Raw genomic sequence first — 22,544 nt, forward strand, 5'->3', positions numbered from 1 at the left:
AACCGGTAATACATGCCATATAATAATGAAGCAAAAGCTCCCCCTAAAAGTGAGAATTTTTGGTTGGTTGCTGAGGAGGCGAAGATTGGTCACGTGGGTCTATCGTCAAAGATGGGCACCGACGGAGCCTGTCCTTTGTCCTCTGTGTGGCGGGGGCAAGGAAGACTGCTCACACCTGTTCTTCACATGTCCTATTGCCCGAAGAGTACGGGCATCGCAGCAGATTCCGGGGTGGATATGTCCTCAGGCGCCGAATTCTGGGCATCATTCACAACTGGTAGACACCAGAGCGGCGCGGTTAGGAGGAGAATACTAGCAGTACTCTGGACGGTATGGCTGCACCAAAATGAAGTGGTGTTCAAGGGAGGGAAGGCTTCGGTAGAGAGCATCATCTCTGACATTGAGGCGTTAATATCTTTTTGGGGGTTAGGGTGGTAAAGCGAAGGCCTCAGTGGCCATGTCTGTATATGCTGTGTACATAACATCGTATTTTTAATGGTAACAGGTGGGCCACCGGTTCTGGGTGGTCTGCCTTATTTTCTTCAAAAAAAAAAGATAAACGAAACAGAAGCCTCCAAGAAAAATTACATACAACAAAAGCTCTGATAGACGCTACTCCAAGACTTACCGAAGAAGGAAGACCAGATCTGGTCAACGGACGTTTGACCAGACTAAGTGAATTGGGCGGGAACTTCACGAATAGACCTTGAATCCCAGGTAAAGGAATATCGTTACTTGATCTTGAATCCTCATTTCTCAGAGGGGAAGGGTGGAGCTGCGGTCACGGCTCTACTGTCGGCTTGGAAGGGAGGAGTTCTACCTCGAGGAGGGAGGACCGCCAGATCGAGAAGGAGCTCCCGAGGAGGAGGAGCCGTCTGGATCAACTCCAAGATTTTCTACATTTCCGTTATTAGCATTGTCAGACTATCCATTTTGGTGGAGAGCGGGACAATATTGAATTCTATCTTTTGATACTTCGTATCAAGCTCTAAAAGAAAAAGACAAACAAGATAATATCAAAAAGAAAAACCTGTAAAACACTTCCTTTTGAGCTGGAGCAGGTATCAAACAACCCCAAGTAAAGACTGAAGAGATGATATTCTGGTGGATGAAGGTCTTTGATGAAAAAAAACAGAGAAGAACGAACTGTTAGCCAGTATCTTTATTCCAGTTATTTTTTACTCTTTCATCTCTTGTATAATTGACCCATAAGCTTTAAGTATAGAACTTTGGTTGTGAGGAAAGGAGCTGCCACAGAAATGTCCAGAAGGAGAAGGAAAGTGAACATAAAGAATGAACTTTCATAACTGTCATGGCTGAACAGCCTAAGATTTATTCAATGTGAATAGTAGCAAACTGGTACTATTGAGGAATACAAAGATGTTGATATCATTGATAGATAGGTTCTGCTGGAGGACCATCATATGAAGACTAAATATCTAAAGATTAAGCCGAGGCCATACCTAGAGAAATGGAGTCTGCTTATAAATGAAGATGCTGGACAAGAATAACATAACAAGTATGCACTAGGTGAATTTTGATGGTTAATCAGATGCTGATCAGTTTGTCATGTTGGTATCAAGAGCCACATCAAGAGATGCAGCCAAATTATGATAATGATCAAGATCTGAAGACCTGATCAAGAAACAGAGGGAACTGCTAAGTATCATAGAGGGACCCATCACTATGTGCCAGCAGAGGACACCTCAAATCTCCACCTCTTGATGGTGATGGTAGATACCATGCAAGGCACCAATAAAATTCTCAGAGAAGTCACCACCAGTCCCCGTAAAATAAAGAAGGATTTAGGGACCGCACAACCAACAAGCTGAGGCTGGGTAGGATTGCTGATGATGGTTACATAAGATCCCATGATCTCAATTGGGAGGAAGAGACTTCAGGTAAAATCAGAAGATTCAATACTCTCATGACTGCTGATGGTGGTCACAGAAAATCCCACGATCTCAATTGGAAGGACGAGACTTCAGTCATAAGATTTAATGAAAAGAATGATGAATTATACAACAAAAATTTGCCAGACTAAGAAGATGATATCCATAACGTGGAAGACAGATAAAATTCACTGTGTTGGCTGAACGGAGAGAGAAGCCAAAGGCAAATGATATGCTACAAGTCTCCAAAACTCAGACTTCCAGAGACAAAAGGCAGTTTTTCAGCAGAGATCTTTCATGACCGCAGATGATCACCCAACGCTGGTTGCAGAGGAGCTGTGTCAGACAAAGTTGAATGGATTACCGCCTCTTCAACATCTCTAGAGCAGCAGGGATGGTTTAAAGCCAACTACAAGAATTCAAGACACATCAAATTCTCTCATGATTACAAGGGATCATGAGACTTATGCCTATGCTTCCAAACATGTAGATGAAATTCAATTGAGTCAAGATTCCCTAGTAAAGTTGTGTAATTGAATCTCAGTGGAAGAGACTTTGGATCGACTGCTTCATCAATGGATTCTACACAGCATGACCCCAAATATGATTGATAAATTTTCCCCTAGTAGAGTCAATGAAGGGATAATACTGAAAAACAGAATACTTTCTCCATCCAACAGAACGATACGAGATATATGCTCTGAATGCAAAGGCATTCCAAATAAAAAGTAAAATGATACAGCAACAGTATTTTCCTACCAAATTGAAGATGATATAAAATAAATTGTCCTCTTGGCCAGTGAAGAATTCCTATTTTAAAGAGAAGTACATCTTGAAGAAATCCGCATGGGTGGAAACAGAATGCAGAGACAAGAGAGAAGGAAGTGAAGAGAGAATAGGAAGACAGTTCACAGAGTTTCCTACCACCCACCTGGGAGGCAAAGAGAGAAAAAAGTAAGCAAAGGATCGGAGGTCGACGGGGGTCGACGGGGATCGGAGGTCGACGAAGGTCGGTTCTCGCAAAAGGATCTTGTGATCGGAGGTCGACGGGGAGGTCGACGGGGTCGACGGGGAGGTAGACGGGGAAGGGGAGATAGACGGGGACGATTAGCTCGACGAGGAAGGAGATCGGAGGGCGACGGGGACGAAGATCGACGGGAGGAAGGGGACCGACGGGAGGTCGATGAAGATCGACGGGAACTTTCGTGAGGTTGACGAAGATCGACGGGAGGTCGACGGTGATCGACGAAGATTGATAGGGCGGAGGTCGACGGAGATCGGCGGAGGTGGACGCTATAAGGAAGGGGATCGGCGGTGATTGGTGGCGGAGAGCGGGGGGGAAGGTCGGTAAGGGCGGAGTGGTTTCGTAAACGGCGGAGGAGGGGAGTAGCTCGGCGGAGGTCGACGGAGACCGGCGGAGGCCGTTCGCTCTAAGGAAGGGGGTCGGCGGTGAGCGGCGGCGGAGATTGGGGAGAAGATCGGGAGCGGCGGAGTAGTTCAAGAACGGTGGAGGAGGGGGGAAGCTAGGCGGAGATCGGAGGCGCTGTGAAATCGCATTTTGACCCCTGGGTGAGCGGCGGAGGTTGAGGACCGAGGAAAGGATAAAAGCTTGAGGAGGATCGGGGTCGGAGGAGCTGAAGGAAAAAAAAAAAGCAAGCTTAAGGAAGACCAGTGGAGGAGGATCGGAGGAAAGGACCGTTGGAGGAGGTACAAAGAAGGGCAGAATAGACATGCTGGGGCAAGAGGAGTGGACGGAGGTGAGAAAGCGCGGGGGAAGGCGGTCAGGATGGGCGGAGCATGGTAACGGGCGTGGACAGCCATGGCGAAGGAGGAGTGAGGCGGTGGAAGGCAGGGGACGAGAGACGTGGAGTAAATGCTTCAGGTGTCTGGGGTGGGGGCATCATGCGCGCGATTTTCGAAGTTCGCTCGTCTGCAGGCGATGTCGGGGGGTGGGACACCGACAAGCGCAATGCCCCGACGTTGCCTCTGACCATAGAAAGACAAACAAATTTATGGTCGCGAGGCAGGTGAGTCTTACCCAAGCCGCATGAATTGTTGGGAAGATTGAAGCAGGTGAAGTGAGAGAGGAGGAAGTGCGAGAGGCATTGGTGAGGAAATTCACGGAGATGGAGGGGTCGGAAGTAAAGAGATTGGAGACGGGAGAGATAGTGGTCCGACAAGTCCCGGTATCTGAATGTGTTAGTGAGATACTACGCCTTATGGGCTAATGGGCCCTATTCTATAAGCCCATTAGCCCTCTTATCATTCTCTCTCTCCTAGGGTATATATATACCCACACATGTACTCCATTGGGGTTATGTCATTATCTTCCCCCTTCCTCTCTTGACATGGTATCAGAGCTCCAGAGCTCTTCCATCTAGGGTTTGACATCACCCTCTCGCTGTTTAGCGAACCCGAAGCGTTACCGACGGATCAGCCACAGCGCGAGCTGTAGCCAGCCCGCGGAGCTTCCGGAGAACCAGCCCTAGCCGCAGCCGCAGCCGAGCGCCAGCCGCAGCCGTGCACAGCCACAGCCGCAGCCGCGCACCAGCCGCAGCCGCGCACAGCCGCAGCCGCGCACAGCCGCAGCCGCAGTCGCGCACAGCCGCAGCAGCAGCCGCAGCCGCGTGCCAGCCGCAGCCGCAGCCGCAGCCGCCGCCGCGCGCCAGCTGCAGCCGCGCACAGCTGCAGCCGCCGCCGCGCGCCAGCCGCAGCCGCGCACAGCCGCAGCCGCAGCCGCCGCCGCGCGCCAGCCGCAGCCGCCGCCGACGCAGCAGCCGCAGCCGCAGCCGCAACCAGCAGCCGCAGCCGCAACCGCAGCTTGCAGCCTCAGCCACAGCCGCAGCCGCAGCTTGCAGCCGCAGCACGAGCTGCAGCCCCAGTTACAACAGCAGTCTCAGTTACTGCCACGGTTCCGATGTCGGAGGAACTTTACTCCACGGATCAGACTCATCAATGCAGATTTTCAACGAGAACCCTTGTCACACAAGGTTACTCATTCCCTGCCGGCGGTTCCCGACTTGATGTGTCTCTAGGGCCCGAATTTGCTACAGTGGCGTCACTTTGTCGAGACCACTCTCAAGGCTCGCCAATTGTTCAAGCATTGTATGCAAGCCCCTCTCCACCGACCCATCCGCACTATGCGGCGTGGGAAGCCGAGGAACACTTCGTCCTTGGTTGGCTCTACACGACCTCCCTGACACCCTCGTTCCGTGACCGGTTCCCTCGCTGCTCCACCGTGAAGGGCTTTTGGGACCAGGCCAACACCTTTTGCGGCCGCGAAGGGGACAACTGGCGCCTCTTTATGCTAGTGGCCAAAGCCAGCAACCTTCGCCAGGGCGCACTGTCCATCTCAGACTATGCGCTGGAACACGAGAAGCTGTGGGACGAGGTGGACTACTACTTGCCGACGGATGATCCGACGTGCAAGTCATTCCAGAACACTCTTCGCCTCCGCTTCTTGGGGTTTCTTTATGGTCTCAACAAGGAGTATGACGACACTCGGCACCGTGCCCTACATCGCAAGGAAGGCCTTCTGTCCATTGACGACTTGGTGAAGGAGCTCCAGGAAGAGGAGAGCCATTTCCATGTTCTTGGCACTCTCTCCCCGGAGGCAGCTCGTGACTCGACTGCCCTCCTCGCCCGGCCTCCCTCGCCCGCTCCCGCTCCCACCGCGGAGGTGGCCCCCTCCGTGCTGATTTGCTCCTACTGCAGCAAGCCTGGACATCTTCGCAAGTGGTGCAAGAAGCGTCAGTACGACAACCGGAAAAAGGAGGCTACCGACGGGAAAGCTATGGTCGCCTCCTCCTCTTCCCCCTCTACCAGCCCGGCGACTATCGAGCAGCTCCAAGCTGACTTGGCCCGTCGCCGTGACCAAGTGGCTACCATGCAGACTCTGACTCAGTCCACGGCACACTTTGGTGGATTTGGTGCGTTCTCTCTCTCTCCGTCTGAACAGTGGTATTGTGGTCACACGGCTCCCCACTCGCCTCTCGTATCGGATACGAGCTGGGTTCTTGATTCGGGGGCAACCGAACACATGACCCCGTTCAATGACCGGTTTGTATCCTACAAAAGGCATAGTGGGGACTGTACAGTTCTTACAGCCGGTGGTGGACGGTTGCGTGTTGCTGGAATTGGGGCAGTTTTTGTAGACGGCCTCGGAGTGGTCAGCAATGTTCTTCATGTCCCCGCCCTGCGAGCTATCCTTATGTTTCCTCAGCATTTGGTTGACAGTCTGTCTTGTTCCTTTCACCTCCAGCCTGACGGGATGTTTCTGTCTGACAAGGTGGGTCGGACTACACCGATTAGACGGGAGAACGGGTTGTTGTTGTTGGACGATGGGGGACGCTCTCGGTGCTTCCTACTTCACCGCCAACTCCGACCGGCGGATGTGCAGCGTATGGGACGTCTCCAGTTGGCTCACCGACGGCTGGGTCATCTGCCATTTTCAGTTTTACAGCGTCTCTTTCCTTCGATGTGTACTGGATTGGACCTTCAGACTATTGTGTGTGAAGCCTGTCAGCTGGCAAAGCACCGTCGTTCATCTTTCTCTCCGTCCACCTCGCACTCATCCACTCCATTATTTCGCATCCATAGTGATGTTTGGGGACCCACCCGCAGGCCAGCCTCAAGGGCCACCGATACTTTCAGATCTTTGTTGACGAGGCCACCCGCTACACATGGGTCTACTTGTTGACCGCCAAATCTGAGGTTGCTCCGACGGTCCGTCACTTCTGCACCATGGTTCGTACTCAGTTTGGCCGGGGTATTCAGCGGTTCCGCTCCGATAACGCGCGGGACTTCGTCAACACCGAGCTGGCCACGTACTTTGCTGACCATGGGATTCTCCACGAGTCCTCCTGTGTGGCCACCCCTGAACAGAACGGTATGGCAGAACGTTGGATCGGGTATGTCACGTCGACCGCCCGTATCCTTCTGCTGAACTATTCTGTTCCGTGGGCGTATTGGGGTGAGGCGGTCTTAACGAGTACCCATCTCGTAAACCGTCTCCCCTCCCAGCCCCTCGTGTTTGTCAGCCCACTGGATCGTCTCACCACGGCTTTCCCCCATCTCTCGCTGCGGACTGGACTACTCCCTCGCATCTTCGGGTGCACGGCATACGTCCACAACACGGCTCCCTCTTACACGAAGCTCGATCCTAGAGCTCTTCGGTGCGTCTTCGTCGGGTACGCTTATCTCCAGAAAGGTTACCGTTGTTACCACCCTCCGTCTCGGCGGTTTTTCATCTCGGCAAACGTCACCTTTGCCGAGCATGAGTCTTATTTCCGTGACTCTACCTCGTCACGCCTTCCGCTGGATGAGGCTTCTTCGACTCCTTCCTTGGAACCCTTTCCATTTGTGGGACCCATTCCTCCACCGTCGCTGTCTCCCGCCACGTCCACTTCTCCCTTGCCCCCTACCGCCTCATCTCCCGGTGCACCGTATCCTCCTCCTATTGCACCCCCTTCCCCCGGGGAGTCCTTCTCTCACCCCGGGGAGCTACCTCCTACTCTCGGTGCACCGTATCCTTCTCCTAGTGCACCTCCTTCCCCCGGGGAGCCTCTCTCTACCCCCGGGGAGCTAGCCTCTTCTCCCCCCTTTGCTTCTGCTCCTCCGTCGGACGATGAGTCTCCCTCGCCTACTGATGATGATTCTCGGTTGGGATGGCCCATCGCCCTTCGAAAAGGGGTTCGTCAGTGCACTCGCACACCTCTCTACCCCTTATCTCACTTTCTCTCTTTTGACCGGCTAAGCCCTTCCTACCGGTCCTTTCTTTCTCACATCGAGTCGCATCCACTTCCTCGTCGCCTATCCAATGCTCTTGCTTCTCCTCATTGGAAAGCGGCGATGGATGAGGAGATGCAGTCCTTGCTCAAGAACCACACTTGGGAAGTCTTTCCACTTCCTCCTGGCAAGAGGGCGGTGGATTGCAAGTGGATTCATGCCAAGAAGCATCATGCCGATGGTACTCTCGAGCGCCTCAAGTCTCGACTTGTGGCTCGGGGGTTTACTCAGTCGTATGGCGTGGACTACTTCGAGACATTCTCTCATGTGGCGAAGATGGAAACAGTCCGTCTCCTCTTGGCATTTGCGGCTCACTCCGACTGGCCGATACGACAGTTTGATGTGAAGAATGCATTTCTCCACAGTGACTTGACGGAGGAGGTGTACATGCGGCCGCCTCCCGGGTATACCCTTGGCCCTCCGGGCACCATCTGCCGGCTGCGGAAGTCTCTCTATGGACTGAAACAGTCGCCGCGGATGTGGTTCGGTCGGTTCTCTTTGGTCATGAAGACCGAGGGTTACACTCAGAGCAATGGGGATGCCTCCCTATTCTTCCGTCACAGTCCCGCGGGTGTCTCCATCTTGGCCGTGTACGTCGACGACATCCTCATCACGGGGTCCGATTCTGCAGAGGCTGGCCGCCTCAGCTCTGCGTTGGCCAAGGAGTTCGAGATCAAGGCCCTCGGGCCTCTTCGCTACTTCCTCGGCCTTGAGGTGGCCTACTCCCCCCGGGGGATCTTTGTGTCACAGCAGAAGTATGCCGTTGACCTACTGGCCTTGACCGGAATGACTGAGTGTGCACCGGTTACTACTCCCATCGACCCTAACGTCAAGTTGGGTAAGGGGGAGGACTCAGCACCGGTGAACGCATATCAGTACCAGCAGGTGGTGGGGAAACTCCTGTACTTGACCCACACCCACCCCGACATCAGTTTCGCCGTCAACCTCCTCAGTCAGTTCATGCACTCTCCGCAGGAGATCCATCGTCAGGCGGCCAACCGGGTACTTGCGTACCTAAAGGGCTGCCCCGGGAAGGGCTTGTTCTTTCCTCGGAGTATGGAGCAAACCGTGAAGGTGTACACTGATGCGGACTTTGCCGGCTCAGTTGTGGACTGTCATTCCACCACGGGGTACTGCACTTTTGTCTTCGGAAGTCTTGTCAGTTGGAAGAGCAGCAAGCAGGACAAAGTGTCCCTCTCCAGTGCTGAAGCCGAATACCGGGCACTTGCCGATGAGGCCTCTGAAGGCCAGTGGATATACGGGATCCTCCATGACCTTCGTGTGGAGTATTCAGGCCCGATCCACTTCTACTGCGACAACAAGTCGGCAATCGCTTTGGCAAAGAACCCTGGCCAACAGGGACGGATCAAGCATATGGAACTCCACCGCTACTTCTTCAAGGAGCGCGTGGATGAGGGCATCTTTGACTTGGAGTTTGTTCCATCCGCTGATCAAGCTGCTGATGTCCTCACCAAAGGACTATCTCGCCCTCTCCTGCAACGTGCAGTGTCCAAGCTCGGCATGGATGACATCCACACTTCGCTTGCGGGGGGGTGTTAGTGAGATACTACGCCTTATGGGCTAATGGGCCCTATTCTATAAGCCCATTAGCCCTCTTATCATTCTCTCTCTCCTAGGGTATATATATACCCACACATGTACTCCATTGGGGTTATGTCATTATCTTCCCCCTTACTCTCTTGACAGAATGCATTGCAGTGTGTGGGTGGAGGCAGGTGATTGGGGAAGCAAGAGTCATATGGCAGTGCATCATCTGGACAGGGAAGGTCAAGGATAGAGCGTCGAGGCCGGCTATTATTGACGTCAGGGGAGTACCAGCTGTATATCGTTCCACCCGGAATATGGAGGCATTAGTCCAATCGTTTGGGAGGCTGCGAGGGGTCGTTACGTCGGGCCTAGAGTCGGGTGACCCAGACCTGGCAGTGCTGGATGTGGCAGTGAAGGAAGATGCGGTGTCGTCGGCGCGGGTTCTGCTACAGGGTTGAAAGGGCACATATAGTGTTAGAGTTCTAGAGCGTCAACCACCAGCCCCACCTGATATAGAGGGTCAGGAGTCCCGATATGGGGCGGTTGGAGGCGGGAGGCGAGAGAGGTTGTCTGCAAGGGAAGGGGAGATGGTGATGGATGCGAAGGATGGCAAAGGTGAGGTGGAAGAATGGGAGGCAGGAACCAGGAAGGTGATGGAGAAGGGGAAGAATGTAGCGGAGAGCTCGCGGGTATTAGAGGACATGAATGGAAGTGATGGCATGATGGAGACACAGAGTTCGGGAGCGGTCGACTAGAAAGGGGCCAAGAGAAAGGGCACAATGCGATTGTCAAGAGGGAGGCGGTTAATAAGGGTGATTTATTGGGCCGTTGCATTGGTTATGAGAGGCAGCAACTTTATATCAAGAACGTTGACGGAGAGAAGATATGGCTGGAGGTGGGGAAAGGTGGGAGGATGCAGTTCCCCCGAGAATGGATGGCAGTAAGAGTGGGTAAGACAAGGCACAACAGGACGGAGAGGAAAGCAAACAAACTGAGGAGCAGTGCAATGGAGGAGAGTGTGATAGAGGAGACACTCGAGCCGGAGAGGGAGGCGGTGGTGACCGAGGCCAACAATGCAACACGAGACAGAAATGTGGGTGTGCTCGGAGGCTTCGCGGAGACTCAAAAGGACGGAAGGGGTCTATGCCAGTCTCCATGAGATGCATATCATGGAATGTGCGGGGGCTCCGGGATGCCAAGAGGAGAGGGATTGTGGGCAAATACTTAAGGGAGTGGGGTGCCACGGTGGTGTGCTTGCAGGAGACGATGTTGAAGGATTGTGGAGCAGGGGACTGGCGTAGGGTTGGAGGGAGTCTGCTGGAGGGGTTCATTTCGGTGAATGCAATCGGGCGATCAGGGGGAGTGCTGGTTGCTTGGAACGAGGCGGTCTTTAAGGAAGGAGGAGGCATGGCGTGGTCAATTCACGGCGGCAGTAAGGTTGACACGGAATGATGGTTTTGGGGTGGTTATGGCTTCAGTTTATGGACCTGTGAACACCAGTCTGAGGGAGGGGCTATGGTTGGCGGAACTGGTGGACAAATTCCGAGGGATGCCACTGTTGATTGAGGGGGATTTCAATGTGACCCTTGGGGCAAATAATAGGCCTAATGGAGAGGGGGGGCGAGACCAAGGGTCGGAGGAGTTCTGGGCTTTTTTGGCGGAAGCAGGGTTGCAGGAGATGGGGCCAATTGACTGTTGTTTCACATGGAGGAGTTCGGGGAGAGCGGCTTCTAAGTCTCGGCTGGATAGGTTCTTATGCTCAGTGGAGTTGATGGAGAGATTCTTGGGGGCAGATGTAAGAGCCTTGCCTAGGCCTATATCGGACCATACGCCGATCATGTGGCAGTCTCATGAGGGCCATGGGCGGACCACATACTTTAAATTTGACAAGTCGTGGTTACGAGAAGGGGGTTTCAAAGAGGAGGTAAAGGACATATGGCGGACACATTCGGAGCAGGAGCCAGGTGCGAGCAGATTGGCAACTCGCATAGATGGGTTAAGAGATCACTTGAAAAGCAACAAAAGGAGGATAAGGGAGGCGAGATGTAAAGTGAGAGTCGAGGCCCTCACAAGAATTAGAGAACTGGATGAGGTGGAGGACGGTTGGACATTAATAGGTGCGGCGACTCAGGAGCGAAAGAAGTGGAGATTTGTGGTGGCAGAGGAGGATAGGACGGAGGAAATGGACTGGAGACAAAGATCCCGGCAGATATGGTTAAAGGAGGGGGAAGCAAACACAAGGTTTTTCCACCTTGTAGCAAATGGACGGCGGAGAGTGAATCAGATATTAGCAGTGAAGGTCGGATCGCAAAGGGTTACAGGGACACAGGCAGTGGGTCGAGCAATGGCGGAGCACTTTCGGTCGATGTCACGGCGGGGGGGTCGGAACAGTTGGCGGTGGACGGGCCAAGGGGCGTCTCAGTTAACACAAGGGCAGAGAGATGGGCTGGTGCGGCCAATTGACATGGAGGAGGTTCGGGCAGCTATGGCAGGGCTGAATGGCGAAGGCGCCCCAGGACCGGACGGCATACCGGTGTTTTTCTACAAGGAGTTCTGGAGTGAGGTCAAAGATGATGTGGTCGCCACAATGGGGGAGCTCAGGAACCCTCAAGCAAATATGGAAAGGATAAACAAATCCTTCTTATTCTTACTACCAAAGCGGCAAGGAGCAGAGAATGTGGGTGACTACCGGCCCATATCGTTATCCAACTCCATATACCTCATTGTGGCAAAGGTACTGGCTAATCGATTACAAGGGGTACTTGGGGACTTGGTTGGACCGTTTCAGTCTGCTTTTGTTCCGGGGAGACAGCTTGCTGACTGTGCAGTCATGGCAGGGAGATTATTGCTTCGTAGAAGAAGAATGGGACCAAGGGGTTCATGTGGAAGGTAGATTTTGCAAAGGCATATGATTCTTTGGATTGGCGGTTCCTATGGGCAGTGCTACGAAGGCGGGGTTTCCCAGAGGAATAGATCAAATGGGTGAAGCGATGCGTGACGTCTCAGTCATTTGCCGTGTTGGTAAATGGACGCCCAGAAGGGGGGTGGATCAGACCGCAAACAGGGCTCAGACAAGGATGTCCACTAGCGCCGATGCTTTTTGTTTTAGCAGTTGATGTACTAGCCATAAGTACTTATTTGGTATGTGGAAGGGGTTGTATTAGAGGTTTTCGGACGCCGAGCCAGCCATTGGGCATCCCTCTGTTACAGTATGCCGATTATACATTGTTCTTCATCGAAGGATCGGTAGAGGTGGCCAAGAATTTGGCGGCACTCTTGCGGGTGTCTGCAGATTGTTCGGGACTGCACATCAACAGAGGAAAATCAGAATGTGTGGGTTTTGGCCTATCGATGGAGGAGGAGAGCCAGTGTACCAGGGCGCTTGAAACGCCAGTGGGTACATTGCCTATGAGATACCTAGGGCTACCCCTATCTGTTGATAGCCTACAACAAGCAGACTGGCAACCAGTGGTGGAGAAGGTGGAGAGACGGTTGGAGGGTTGGAAGCAAAGAGTCTTGTCGCGAGGGGCGAGACTAGTGTTGCTGCAATCGGTATTATCAGCAATTCCAACTTTTTATTCATCCGTGTTTAAAATCCCGGTGGGTGTTGAGAAACGCCTGAGCGGGATCATGCGGAGATTTTTTTGGAAGGGGCAAATGCAGGGGAAGGATGTGGCATGGCGCTGGTTTCATGGAAGGACATCTGCACGCCACCTAAACAGGGGGGACTTGGGGTGCCTGACCTAGATATACTGAATGTGGCGCTATTGACGAAATGGGTTAGACGGATCGTGGAATGGAGGATGACTTGATTAAGGAGGTGGTGAGGGACAGATACGGATCCAATTTGGATTGGGAGAAGTTGATGCGTAATGTGAGGGGGGCGTCGGGGTTTTTTGGAGAGGGCTGAGGAAGGTGTGGCCATTGGTCAGGGTGTTTTTTCGGGCACAATTGGGGAATGGCGCCGGTTTTAGGTTTTGGATGGACAATTGGTCGTCACATGGGCGTCTCCGTGATCTTTTCCCTCTCCTATATGCCCTTGCCCGTCACCGGCATGCCTTGGTAGAAGAGTGTTGGGATAGAGTGTGGTGTCCAACCTTTGCGGCCATCTTATCTAGTCAGCGGGTGGAGGATTTTTTAAGCCATCAGCAAACTCTGAACAACTGGAGGCCAATGGAGGGGACAACAGATGGGTGGGTTTGAGCATCGGGTCCGTTTTCCAGCCGAGGTGTTTACCAGAGGTTGAGACCACACCACTATGAGGACCCAATCATCTTAAGGGCATGTCGCTCAATCTGGAGGCAAAAGATTCCTCTAAAGGTCAGGGTGTTTGCATGGCTGCTTGCGAGGAAGCGGACAATGACCCGCGTGAGACGGCGAAGGTTTTTTCCGGCTGAATCTTCACTATGCCTTGTGTGTACGGAGGAGGAAGAGGAGTTCAAACATCTTTTCTTCCACTGTCGGCTTGCTCGCAGTTATGGGCCACACTGCCGCAGCGCCAGCATGGAAGTGACAGGGAGCGGGGGTTGAGATTCGCGGTGCTTTGGGCGATATGGTCTCACCGCAACAAGGTCGTCTTCAAGGGGGCGGCAATGTCGTGGAAAGGGCTATTAATGATGTAGAGAGGCTGGTTTTTTGTTGGTTTGGTCCTGGATGAGGTGGTGGATATGGGGGGAAAGATGGGCCTATGCTTTTTGGCCTAGACCCTTCCACGCCCGTGTGTTTGGAGGGTCACCAAGTTGGGTGACCTTCTATATTTAAAAATAAAAAATAAAAAAGAAAGAAGTAAGCTAAACTCAACTTCAACAAAGAGGAGTTTCCCTCTCCTCAAATATGATTAGGAAGCTCCAAATAAAGACACTAATACCTGTATCAAGCCCTGAGCAGTTGACCGATGAGGGACAACGGTGGTGGAGAATTGCAGGCCACAAAGGAATTAGGGAGGCACATCTGCAGATTCGCTGGAAACTTCAGGTCCATCTTGTTGAGTTATGTTGTACTAACTATGAGCCTAAGGCCATGTAAATGTAATAAACTAACTCTAGGCTGATAATGAAACTGCTAACACCTCTAGAAGACTGCTAATGGACCACTGGAAGGCCCATTAGCAGCCCTGTAATGGTCCCTTAAGGACCAGTACTCTCCCACTAAGGGCCCATAAAGGGTCCCATAAAAGTCACCTTTTCAGCCCCAACCCTTGTGCACTCTCTTTCTCTCTCTACTTTCTCTCTCTAGACTTTCTCTCTCCTCCGAATTCTGCTGTTCTACACATCTCACCATCTCTCTCTTCATCTCTTGCTAGGATCATTCTCTCTCGAGCAGTAAGGGTTGATGTCGGCAGACACAGGGAGCGGGTCCGTGGGCCTGCAGGAATCTGCAATTCCAGTGCTTGGAGATGAGGGTTGATGGTGGTGATGGTTTATGGTGGCAGTGAAAGCTGACAGTGGCGGTACATCACCATTGGCAGAGGAATCGGGCAGATGGGTCACCTGCATGGACTGGCCGCATGGACTAATTGGGGAAGCATTGGCTGATGGAGGTGGGTCACCGGTGTGAGGACACATTTGTGTGGCAGCAGCAAGTCAATGGCGGGGTTAAGAAACAAACTGACTGATGGGAGGGGTTGGATGGCAGAGGCCAGGGTTAAAGATGATGGGGCCCGACAGAGGATTCCGACAGCGGAGGTAAGGTTCAATGGTGGCACTGAGAAGCCACCGGCAGAGAAATCAAGGAGGCCAGCAGGGTTGACCTTGACGAGATGTCTAGGATGCTGGCAGACGGGTTAGACGGCAGTGGCGAGGGTCAACAGCGGTGCTAAGTCATTGGCATAGGTGGTTAGGAGTTTGAATGGAATGAAGTAAGTCACCCGCGCGACAGGAGGTTATCATGTTGGCAGCAAGTCAATGGCGGGGTGACAGAGGGGCTGGATGGCGCACTCATGGGTCGAAGGCAGTGAGCAGCCAGCAGCAGAAATTAAGAGGTTGAATGGCATGAAGATGACTGGATTTTGACAATGGTGATCAGGCGTGTGATGACTGACAGTGGAGACGGCATGATGGCATACTATGGGAAGGGAGGATGATGACCATGAGGAAAGTTGTCGGCGTTGGGCAGTGGCAGCAGTGGAAGGCTGCCGACAGCAGGTCAGGTAATTCTGCTGGGGGGCAGTGGACTCAGTTAAAATCTGTAGACAGCAGCCCAGGAAGGATGGTAGACTACGGATATTAGATACAAAGCAGGCCGGGAAAGTTGTTGAGTCGAGACATGATCCAAAGGAGGAAACACTCAATTAGCAGAAATTAAGGAGAAGGAGCTCCATGGAGGCAAAGAACACCAGGAGGCAATGAATGATCCACTAACAAACTGGCAAGCATGTGCGACATCCGAGTCAGTGGAGCTGCAGAGGGTGCAGCCACAGGGAGGGGAGCCGTCAGTTCAGATATGAAATGTATTTCATGGAATTGGTGACAAAGATTAAATATATAATGACATCTAGAGTTTCTTTTCTAATGGATAACAATACCTAGATCAAAAATAGAGAATATTTCATCGATAAGTAGGCCTTGTAACTGGCTCTTGGCGGACTTGCAAAGAGTTTGAATAGAGTCCTGGGTGTACAATAGTATCAAAAAAAGAACAGCGTAGTAAAATTACAATAAAGACAATTATAAAATTACAAAAACCATTAAAGTACAACAAGAGAACAGCGCTCAACATTGGGGTTTCATTTACCTCTCAAAGAAAATCTCCATGGCACGAAAAAGTTTCTCTTTGTTATGCTTTGCCTAACAAATGTCAACAGAGTAAAGGTAGCAGTAAGAAATAAAACAAGTGAGCATTATAGTGTAGAAATGATATGATTTCAGAGATTATACAAAGTGGGCAACATGTAATGGCAGAAATACAAAGAAAGAAGGGTAAAGAGGATATAAAAAATTTCTAACCCATCGAAACAAGATTCGGATAAAAAAAGTCATTGTGAACCAATCATTCTTTTGACGGACATTGAGGCCCAAACAGCAAGGTTATCGCTTGCTTGTGCAAAATATCTCTTCATTCAAAACCAACATTTTGATATTGCATGTCATCCAGAAATGTTATGAGGTTGCATGTGCACACACACATGCTGCACAAATTTTTAGGAATATTATAATAAAAAAGTATGAGTTTTTGTTACCTAGAAAAACTCTGAGGTTGCATGTGACCGTCATAATATGTTTCTTAGGCTAATGACAAACAGGCAAGATATGTCTCTCTCTATAAGTCCTGTCACATATTAAAAAAAGTATCCACAAATTTAGTTCTTTTTTCAAAGATCTCTGTTCTTGTTATTTCTGCCTCCTGTGGTACTAAGTCTGAAGATACTCTTAAAGAATCTGGAGAGCTCCGCCCGATAAGTACTAAGGTTGACGCGCACCATTTTTTTTAATCATAAAAAGGGAGGATCACCCGACGAATCGGCGAACCTCCAGTAGAGCTTCATAGGCCAATCGTGGTCTATCCAAACATGTTCTCTCTCCATCCACAACTGGAGGAAAACCAGGCCGCCTTAAGTCCTCCAACTCATCGATAGCCATATTGGTAGAAGCCGTCCTTCCCCATACACATACTATCAATTTTTTTTGAATAAATACACATACCATCAATAGATCATGAGGGGAAGCAAGTTTTTAACAATTGAGCAGAAGAGTATCATGAAACCACCCTACTGTCATTCTTTGATAGATAAAAAAAAAACATAGATATATGTTTTCAAAGTACAAGTTCATGAGCTTACATCTAAGAAACAAGCTTTCATCTGCTGCAAGCAAGTCTCTAAAACCTCTGATTTAGTTTTTGAACCAAGACAAACATCTTTGGTATCATGCTCCATCCGGGACCGTAGGTATGGTTTCCAAAGCTCGTATCTGGGTAAAATGAAATAAAAATCATCATAAGCTAAAAATCTCAATCTTTGACCAAAAGTAGGACGAACACTGGTATTTTCACTTTTACAATTATATATCAGGAACATTATTTTAATATTGCTAAATGAAACCAAATCTTGAGGTTAGCCTAGGCCATATACCTCAACAAAAGACAAGGGAAAGCCAAATCTGATAGGGTTTAATTTAAAACACTGAAATTTTAATGGAAAATATGATAACCTTGCTGCTTGGACTGTTGAATCTCTGATTGCAGTTCTGCTACATGATGAACCTCGTATTCAAAAATGTATGACCAGGAAAGGATTTTTTAAAAAAATGACTAGGGAAGGAAAGTCTTATTTTGGATATCTTCTTTCCCAAAATCTAAAACTAACCTAAATTTTTGTTGGGTTCAGTAGGTCAGAAACTATGTTTTTGGTCATGCTTGTAGGCCAAAGTAAAAGTCATAACCAATGTCAGGAGTCAACATAAAAAAAGTCAACCAAGATTTATGATAGTCAGTTGCAAGTCAGTTGCCTAGCCAGGATGGCAAGCCAACCAGACTCAAAGTCAACCAAACCTAGACTTCGTCCAATCCTACCCATTGTCAAATAACCTGACCCATCGGAGAGGTACACTCTGGGTCAGATATGGTTGGCCAAATTGAGGGTAAGATCAACAAAGGAAATGTGAGGGAAAGGACAAGAACAGGGTCAGGTCACCCCCTGGACAGCCTAGTAAACCTATTTACTCATGTTAAGAGTCAAGAACCCCATTCCATTAGCACAGCCCTTCCCCCTAGGCAGAGCCCTCTGCTATGGGAGCCCATACAACCTGCTCACCCACCCATCCCCCCCCCCTGGCAGAACCCTCCGTTGTGGCAGCCCGACCAGGGGGGTTATGAGTACCATGAATAAACCCAGAGGTTTTCTCTGCGAGCCAGTAGCCAGACAGAGTACCCGGGAGGGAGCAGCGACAAAGGTGGGATGGCCCAGCAGTAGGACCCAACAAGATGCATGAGTTGCAAAAACAGGACAGAGGCAGCAAAAACCACACAAGAACAAGGGCCTACGGGTCACAGGACAGGGTTGACCCAGACAGGGACAATTGCCCAGTGAAGTTTGTCCACATCTCACCAAGTGGGAGCCAAAACGCACACCTGAGCAATGATCGAGGCGATGGCCATATGGCCCACAGAGGACAGGGGGCTCTGAGAGCAGGGGCAGAGGGTGCATGATCTCACCAGAGAGGGCATGCAACTTCACCAAGGTCACCAACTTCAACAGTCCCACCAGAGAGGTTGGGAGACTTGGAGGGCCTACTTAGAGGACTGAGCCAGCAATCAAGGAGAGTTTGGCGACAGTAGAGCCTGAAAGGCGGTGACTGCATGATCTCAAAGAAGTGCAACATGGAAGCATTATGAGGGGGAAAGTGTATGATTCAGGGGTCTATTGCAGGTCATTACGCCAAGAACTGTAGGGAGCCGCTGATCTGTCCAGGATGTAGAGGCATGGGGCATCGGTGGTGCGCCTGCCCCCAAAGAGAACGCAGGTCTAAGGACAGGATGTTGTCAGGACTGCAAGTAGCAGGGCTGGGTCTACCTTGTGAGGATAGAGAAACTCAGATGTGGTGGAGGATAGAGAATAAAAAACAAGCTCCTCTATAGGTGCTTGCTTGGGGATGTGGTCAAGGGATCCCTGTGCTGACTGTCGTCCACCAAGAGCTACTGACGCAAATTCTGGCCCTGAGGAGCGCAGAAATATGGAGATTGGATACAGGAACTTTTTTTCTGTGAGGGACCTCAATGGCAGCATATGCAATGTGCTCCGAAATTGGATACAGCAAGTTTAAGGGGATATAGAGGTGAGATGGCAATGGGTGCCACCAGAAGATGAGGCTTTGGGGGATTGGCAACAACTCATTTCATCTAAGGCACGGGATTTCCTATGGGCTATGGAACACAACAAAAGTTGGAGATTATATCCAAGCCATTTGGGCGACTCCGAAATATCATCTCAATCAGCTTGGCGTCGGGGGACCCCAATGTGTTGGTCCTTGAGGTGGAGATGACGGAAGGACTCCAGCCACCAGGGCTTGCCTGGTTTCGCGTCCTTGAGGCCAAGTTCCAGCTCAGACTGACAGCACGGCTCCTCCTGTCAGCACCACAGAGAGCAGGGAACCATGAGGCGTGTGGACACCATCATGAGGAAATTCTTCTGAACAGGAACTGAGGCAGGAAAAGGCAGAGGTTCCGCTAGGGTTTCCTAGGAGGTGGTTTCCCAGCCATTGGAGTGAGGGGGGCTGGGCGTTTTACACCTGCATGACACAAACAAGGCACTACTTACAAAATGGGTCTGCAGGATTATGGGATCAGATGAGGATATGGTCATGCAGGTCGTACGAGACAGCTATGGTACACAGATGAACTGGGAGCGGTGCTCCACCTCATTTAGAGGGACATCTTCATTTTTGCAACGCATTGAAAGATTTCTCCTCATGTCCAGAGGTTCTTCGAAGCCAGGCTCGGAAACAGTTCATTATTTCGATATTGGACGAATGACTGGTCCACCCGACACAATATGTGAGGAGTTCCCACACCTCTTCCAGCTGCGAAGGAACCCCCACACAACAGTTAGGGAATGCTAGTGTAACACATGGAACCTTATCCTGGAGGGCGTACTTTCAGATCAGCAGGCGAAAGAATTGATGAGCATGCAGGTGCGCTACTACACTTACGGCCATCGAATGAGACACAGGATTGATGCAGGTGGAAAGGCAGTCTTTTAATTTGTGATGCATACAAGATTTGAGAAGGCCCAACGGAAGAGGAACCTATTGTCAGTACCTAGGGAAGAGTCCTTGCAGTATTTTGGGCTATATGGCTGCACCGTAGTGAGGTGGTTTTTGAGGGACGGGTTGTATCGGCGGACAGCATCCTACATGATGTGGATAGCCTCATTTCATTTAGGTTTCCGAGGCAAGGATGAGCAGAGAGCTGAATCTTTTTTTTTTGAAAACATATGAGGCAGTCACCCGAACAAGTCAGTAACCACCTGACAAGTACATGGTTCGAGCCCTAGGGCATTATTACATGCATACATTTTCCTCTTCCCTCTCCATCCCCATCACGAGGAAAACCATGATGCTATGAGACCTTCTATCTCATGGGCGAGCCTGTCTTTAGAGGCCTTCCCCTCTCGGAAGATCACCTCATTTCTGTGTAGCCAGATTCCCCAGAGCACTGTCAGCGCTCGGCCCCCCTCTTCTCTACGTCTGGAACCAGTCCTCTGCATGGACTCCCAAAAGGCCTCCTCTGGTGACGCATTCACCGCCAACTGTGCTTGGGTGGCCCAAATTGTGTGTGCGAACGGGCATCCAAAAAATAAATGACTGCAATCATCGTCGTCTCTCGTGCACAACACGTATACCGTCGGGGCATCTAGTACATCCTCTTGAGAAAGACATAAGTCATCAGTCTCTTTCGGAGCAAGAGCCACCCAAAAATCTTGATCTTAAGCGGAACCTTAAGATGCCAGATGGCTCAACACACCTGGATCGTATTTTTGTCTTCCTTGTTGCCTTGTCGGCTCCGCGCATAGGCTTTTCCCACTGAGAAAGGAGCTCTTGTCCAATCTCAACCATTCGATTCCCTAGGGTTAGGGCAGATCTGATTTAGAGCTTGCGGCAAGCCCAAGAAATCAGTTAGTCATTGGTCTGACAAGGCTCATTCAACCCTCGAATTCCAGGTACTGTCCCAGCATTCACCTAATGTAGTCTCGGGGCATTGTGCGACTGCAAATGGCCGAGAGAATGTTTCTCACAAGGGCCGAGGAACGACCAGGGGTTTGTCCAGAATTTAAAGAGAGAGGCATCGCCTATTCAGACAGAGTAGAACTTGCGGACCTTGGGGAAGATTTGTCTGAGGCCTTGTCAGAATGCTGACGCTCCCTTGATTGGGCTATTTTTTTATCCCATTTTAGTCCCCGACCATACTTGTTTCTCAAAATCTGTATTGTGAGGTCATCGGGCACTTTGTTAATAATGCTGTATTCATGCTTTGGATACGCAATACTCTTAGTCCGCCATGTTTGGTGGGCCTGCATACGGTATCCCATACAACCAGTGCGAGCCCTCGACTATGGTCGGTACCAGTGCCTTTCTGGCGGAATCGTCTCATCAAGCCTTTTAAGTCTCTGGCCGATTCCAGCAGGCAGCTTGAATGCAAAGAGATAGAATATAGGGATTGCTAACAAGACTGCCCTCAATAGCACCAACATACCGCCTCTGGACAACACTTTTGGCTTGCCATCCTTCCAACCGCCTCTCAACCTCCTCCATCACTGGCAGCCAATCCGCCCTAGTCATCCACCCTCTAGTTAATGGCAGATCCAGGTATCTTATAGGGAGGCTATCGATCGGTGTTCCCAGCGCCTTTGCACATTGAGCCTCCTCTAGGGAAAGGACACAGCTCACAAATGCAGACTTAGACCGATTGATGCGTAGGCCAAAGAAGTCCGCGAACAGGTCGAGTAACATGGACAGGTTTTTTGCCTCCTCTTCAGAGCCTTCTACAGAAAAAGTAGTGTCGTCTGCGTACTGCAGTATCGGGATAACCCCACAGACACTAGCCGTTTGATAACCCTTCAGAAGATTGTGTGTACATGCTAGGTTAGTGCATGTGGCGAGTGCGTCTACCGCTAGCACAAAAAGTAGGGGTGCGAGCAGGCACCCTTGCCTCACCCCCCTTTGCGCTTGTATACGCCCGCCTTTCGGCCTTCCATTCACTAACACTGAGAAGGAATGTGTTGTGATGCATCTTTTCATCCATGTGACCCATTCTTTCGGGAAGCCCCTCCTTTTCATTGCCGCCCAAAGGAATCCCCAGTCAAGCGTGTCATGTGCCTTAGCAAAATCAACCTTCAACATGAGACCTTTAGTTCCATCTTGTTTCTATGTCGCTAGGATCTTGCCTGCTGCTACGGCACTGTTGACCAATAAAAGGCCCGGTATGAAAGCTGATTGGGAGGGTCCTACAAGTTCCCCAATCACCTCTCTCAATCTGTTTGCCAAAACCTTTGCAATGGTAAGGTATATGGAGTTAGACAAGGATATTGCTCTTAAGTCCTCGATTCGTTCCGCGTCTTGCTGCTTGGCGAGTACAACCAAATGTGCCCGATTTAGTATCTTTATACTGCATGTCCCTTGTCGGAACTCTTCAAGCATGGCCATCACATTTGGTTTCACCAACTCCCCGAATACATTATAGAAGAAAACTGACAATCTGTCCGGGCCTGGGGCACCCTTCACCGTTGAGGCCTTTTATTGTCTACTTGACCTCTTCCTCCGAAAACAGACGAATTAACTCCTCCTTGTGTTAATGCCCGCCGGCGCCCCCGAGCCCGCACCCCCC

General features: G+C 50.8%; 1 protein-coding gene across 1 annotated transcript in view; it reads right to left on the reverse strand.

Moving 5' to 3' along the window:
• Window positions 1–22,544, reverse strand: part of TOP3A (topoisomerase 3alpha) — a 63,460-nt gene that overhangs the window by 14,039 nt on the left and 26,877 nt on the right. Inside the window, exons 15-16 of the mRNA XM_078586654.1 lie at window positions 17,005–17,134; window positions 15,960–16,012 (exon numbers count right to left, since the gene is read on the reverse strand). Of these exons, the coding sequence (XP_078442780.1) occupies window positions 15,960–16,012; window positions 17,005–17,134 (183 nt within the window). The remainder of the gene's footprint in view (window positions 1–15,959; window positions 16,013–17,004; window positions 17,135–22,544) is intronic.

Source organism: Wolffia australiana, chromosome 14 (assembly GCF_029677425.1).
Source record: "Wolffia australiana isolate 7733 chromosome 14, ASM2967742v1".
Lineage (NCBI taxonomy): Eukaryota > Viridiplantae > Streptophyta > Magnoliopsida > Alismatales > Araceae > Wolffia > Wolffia australiana.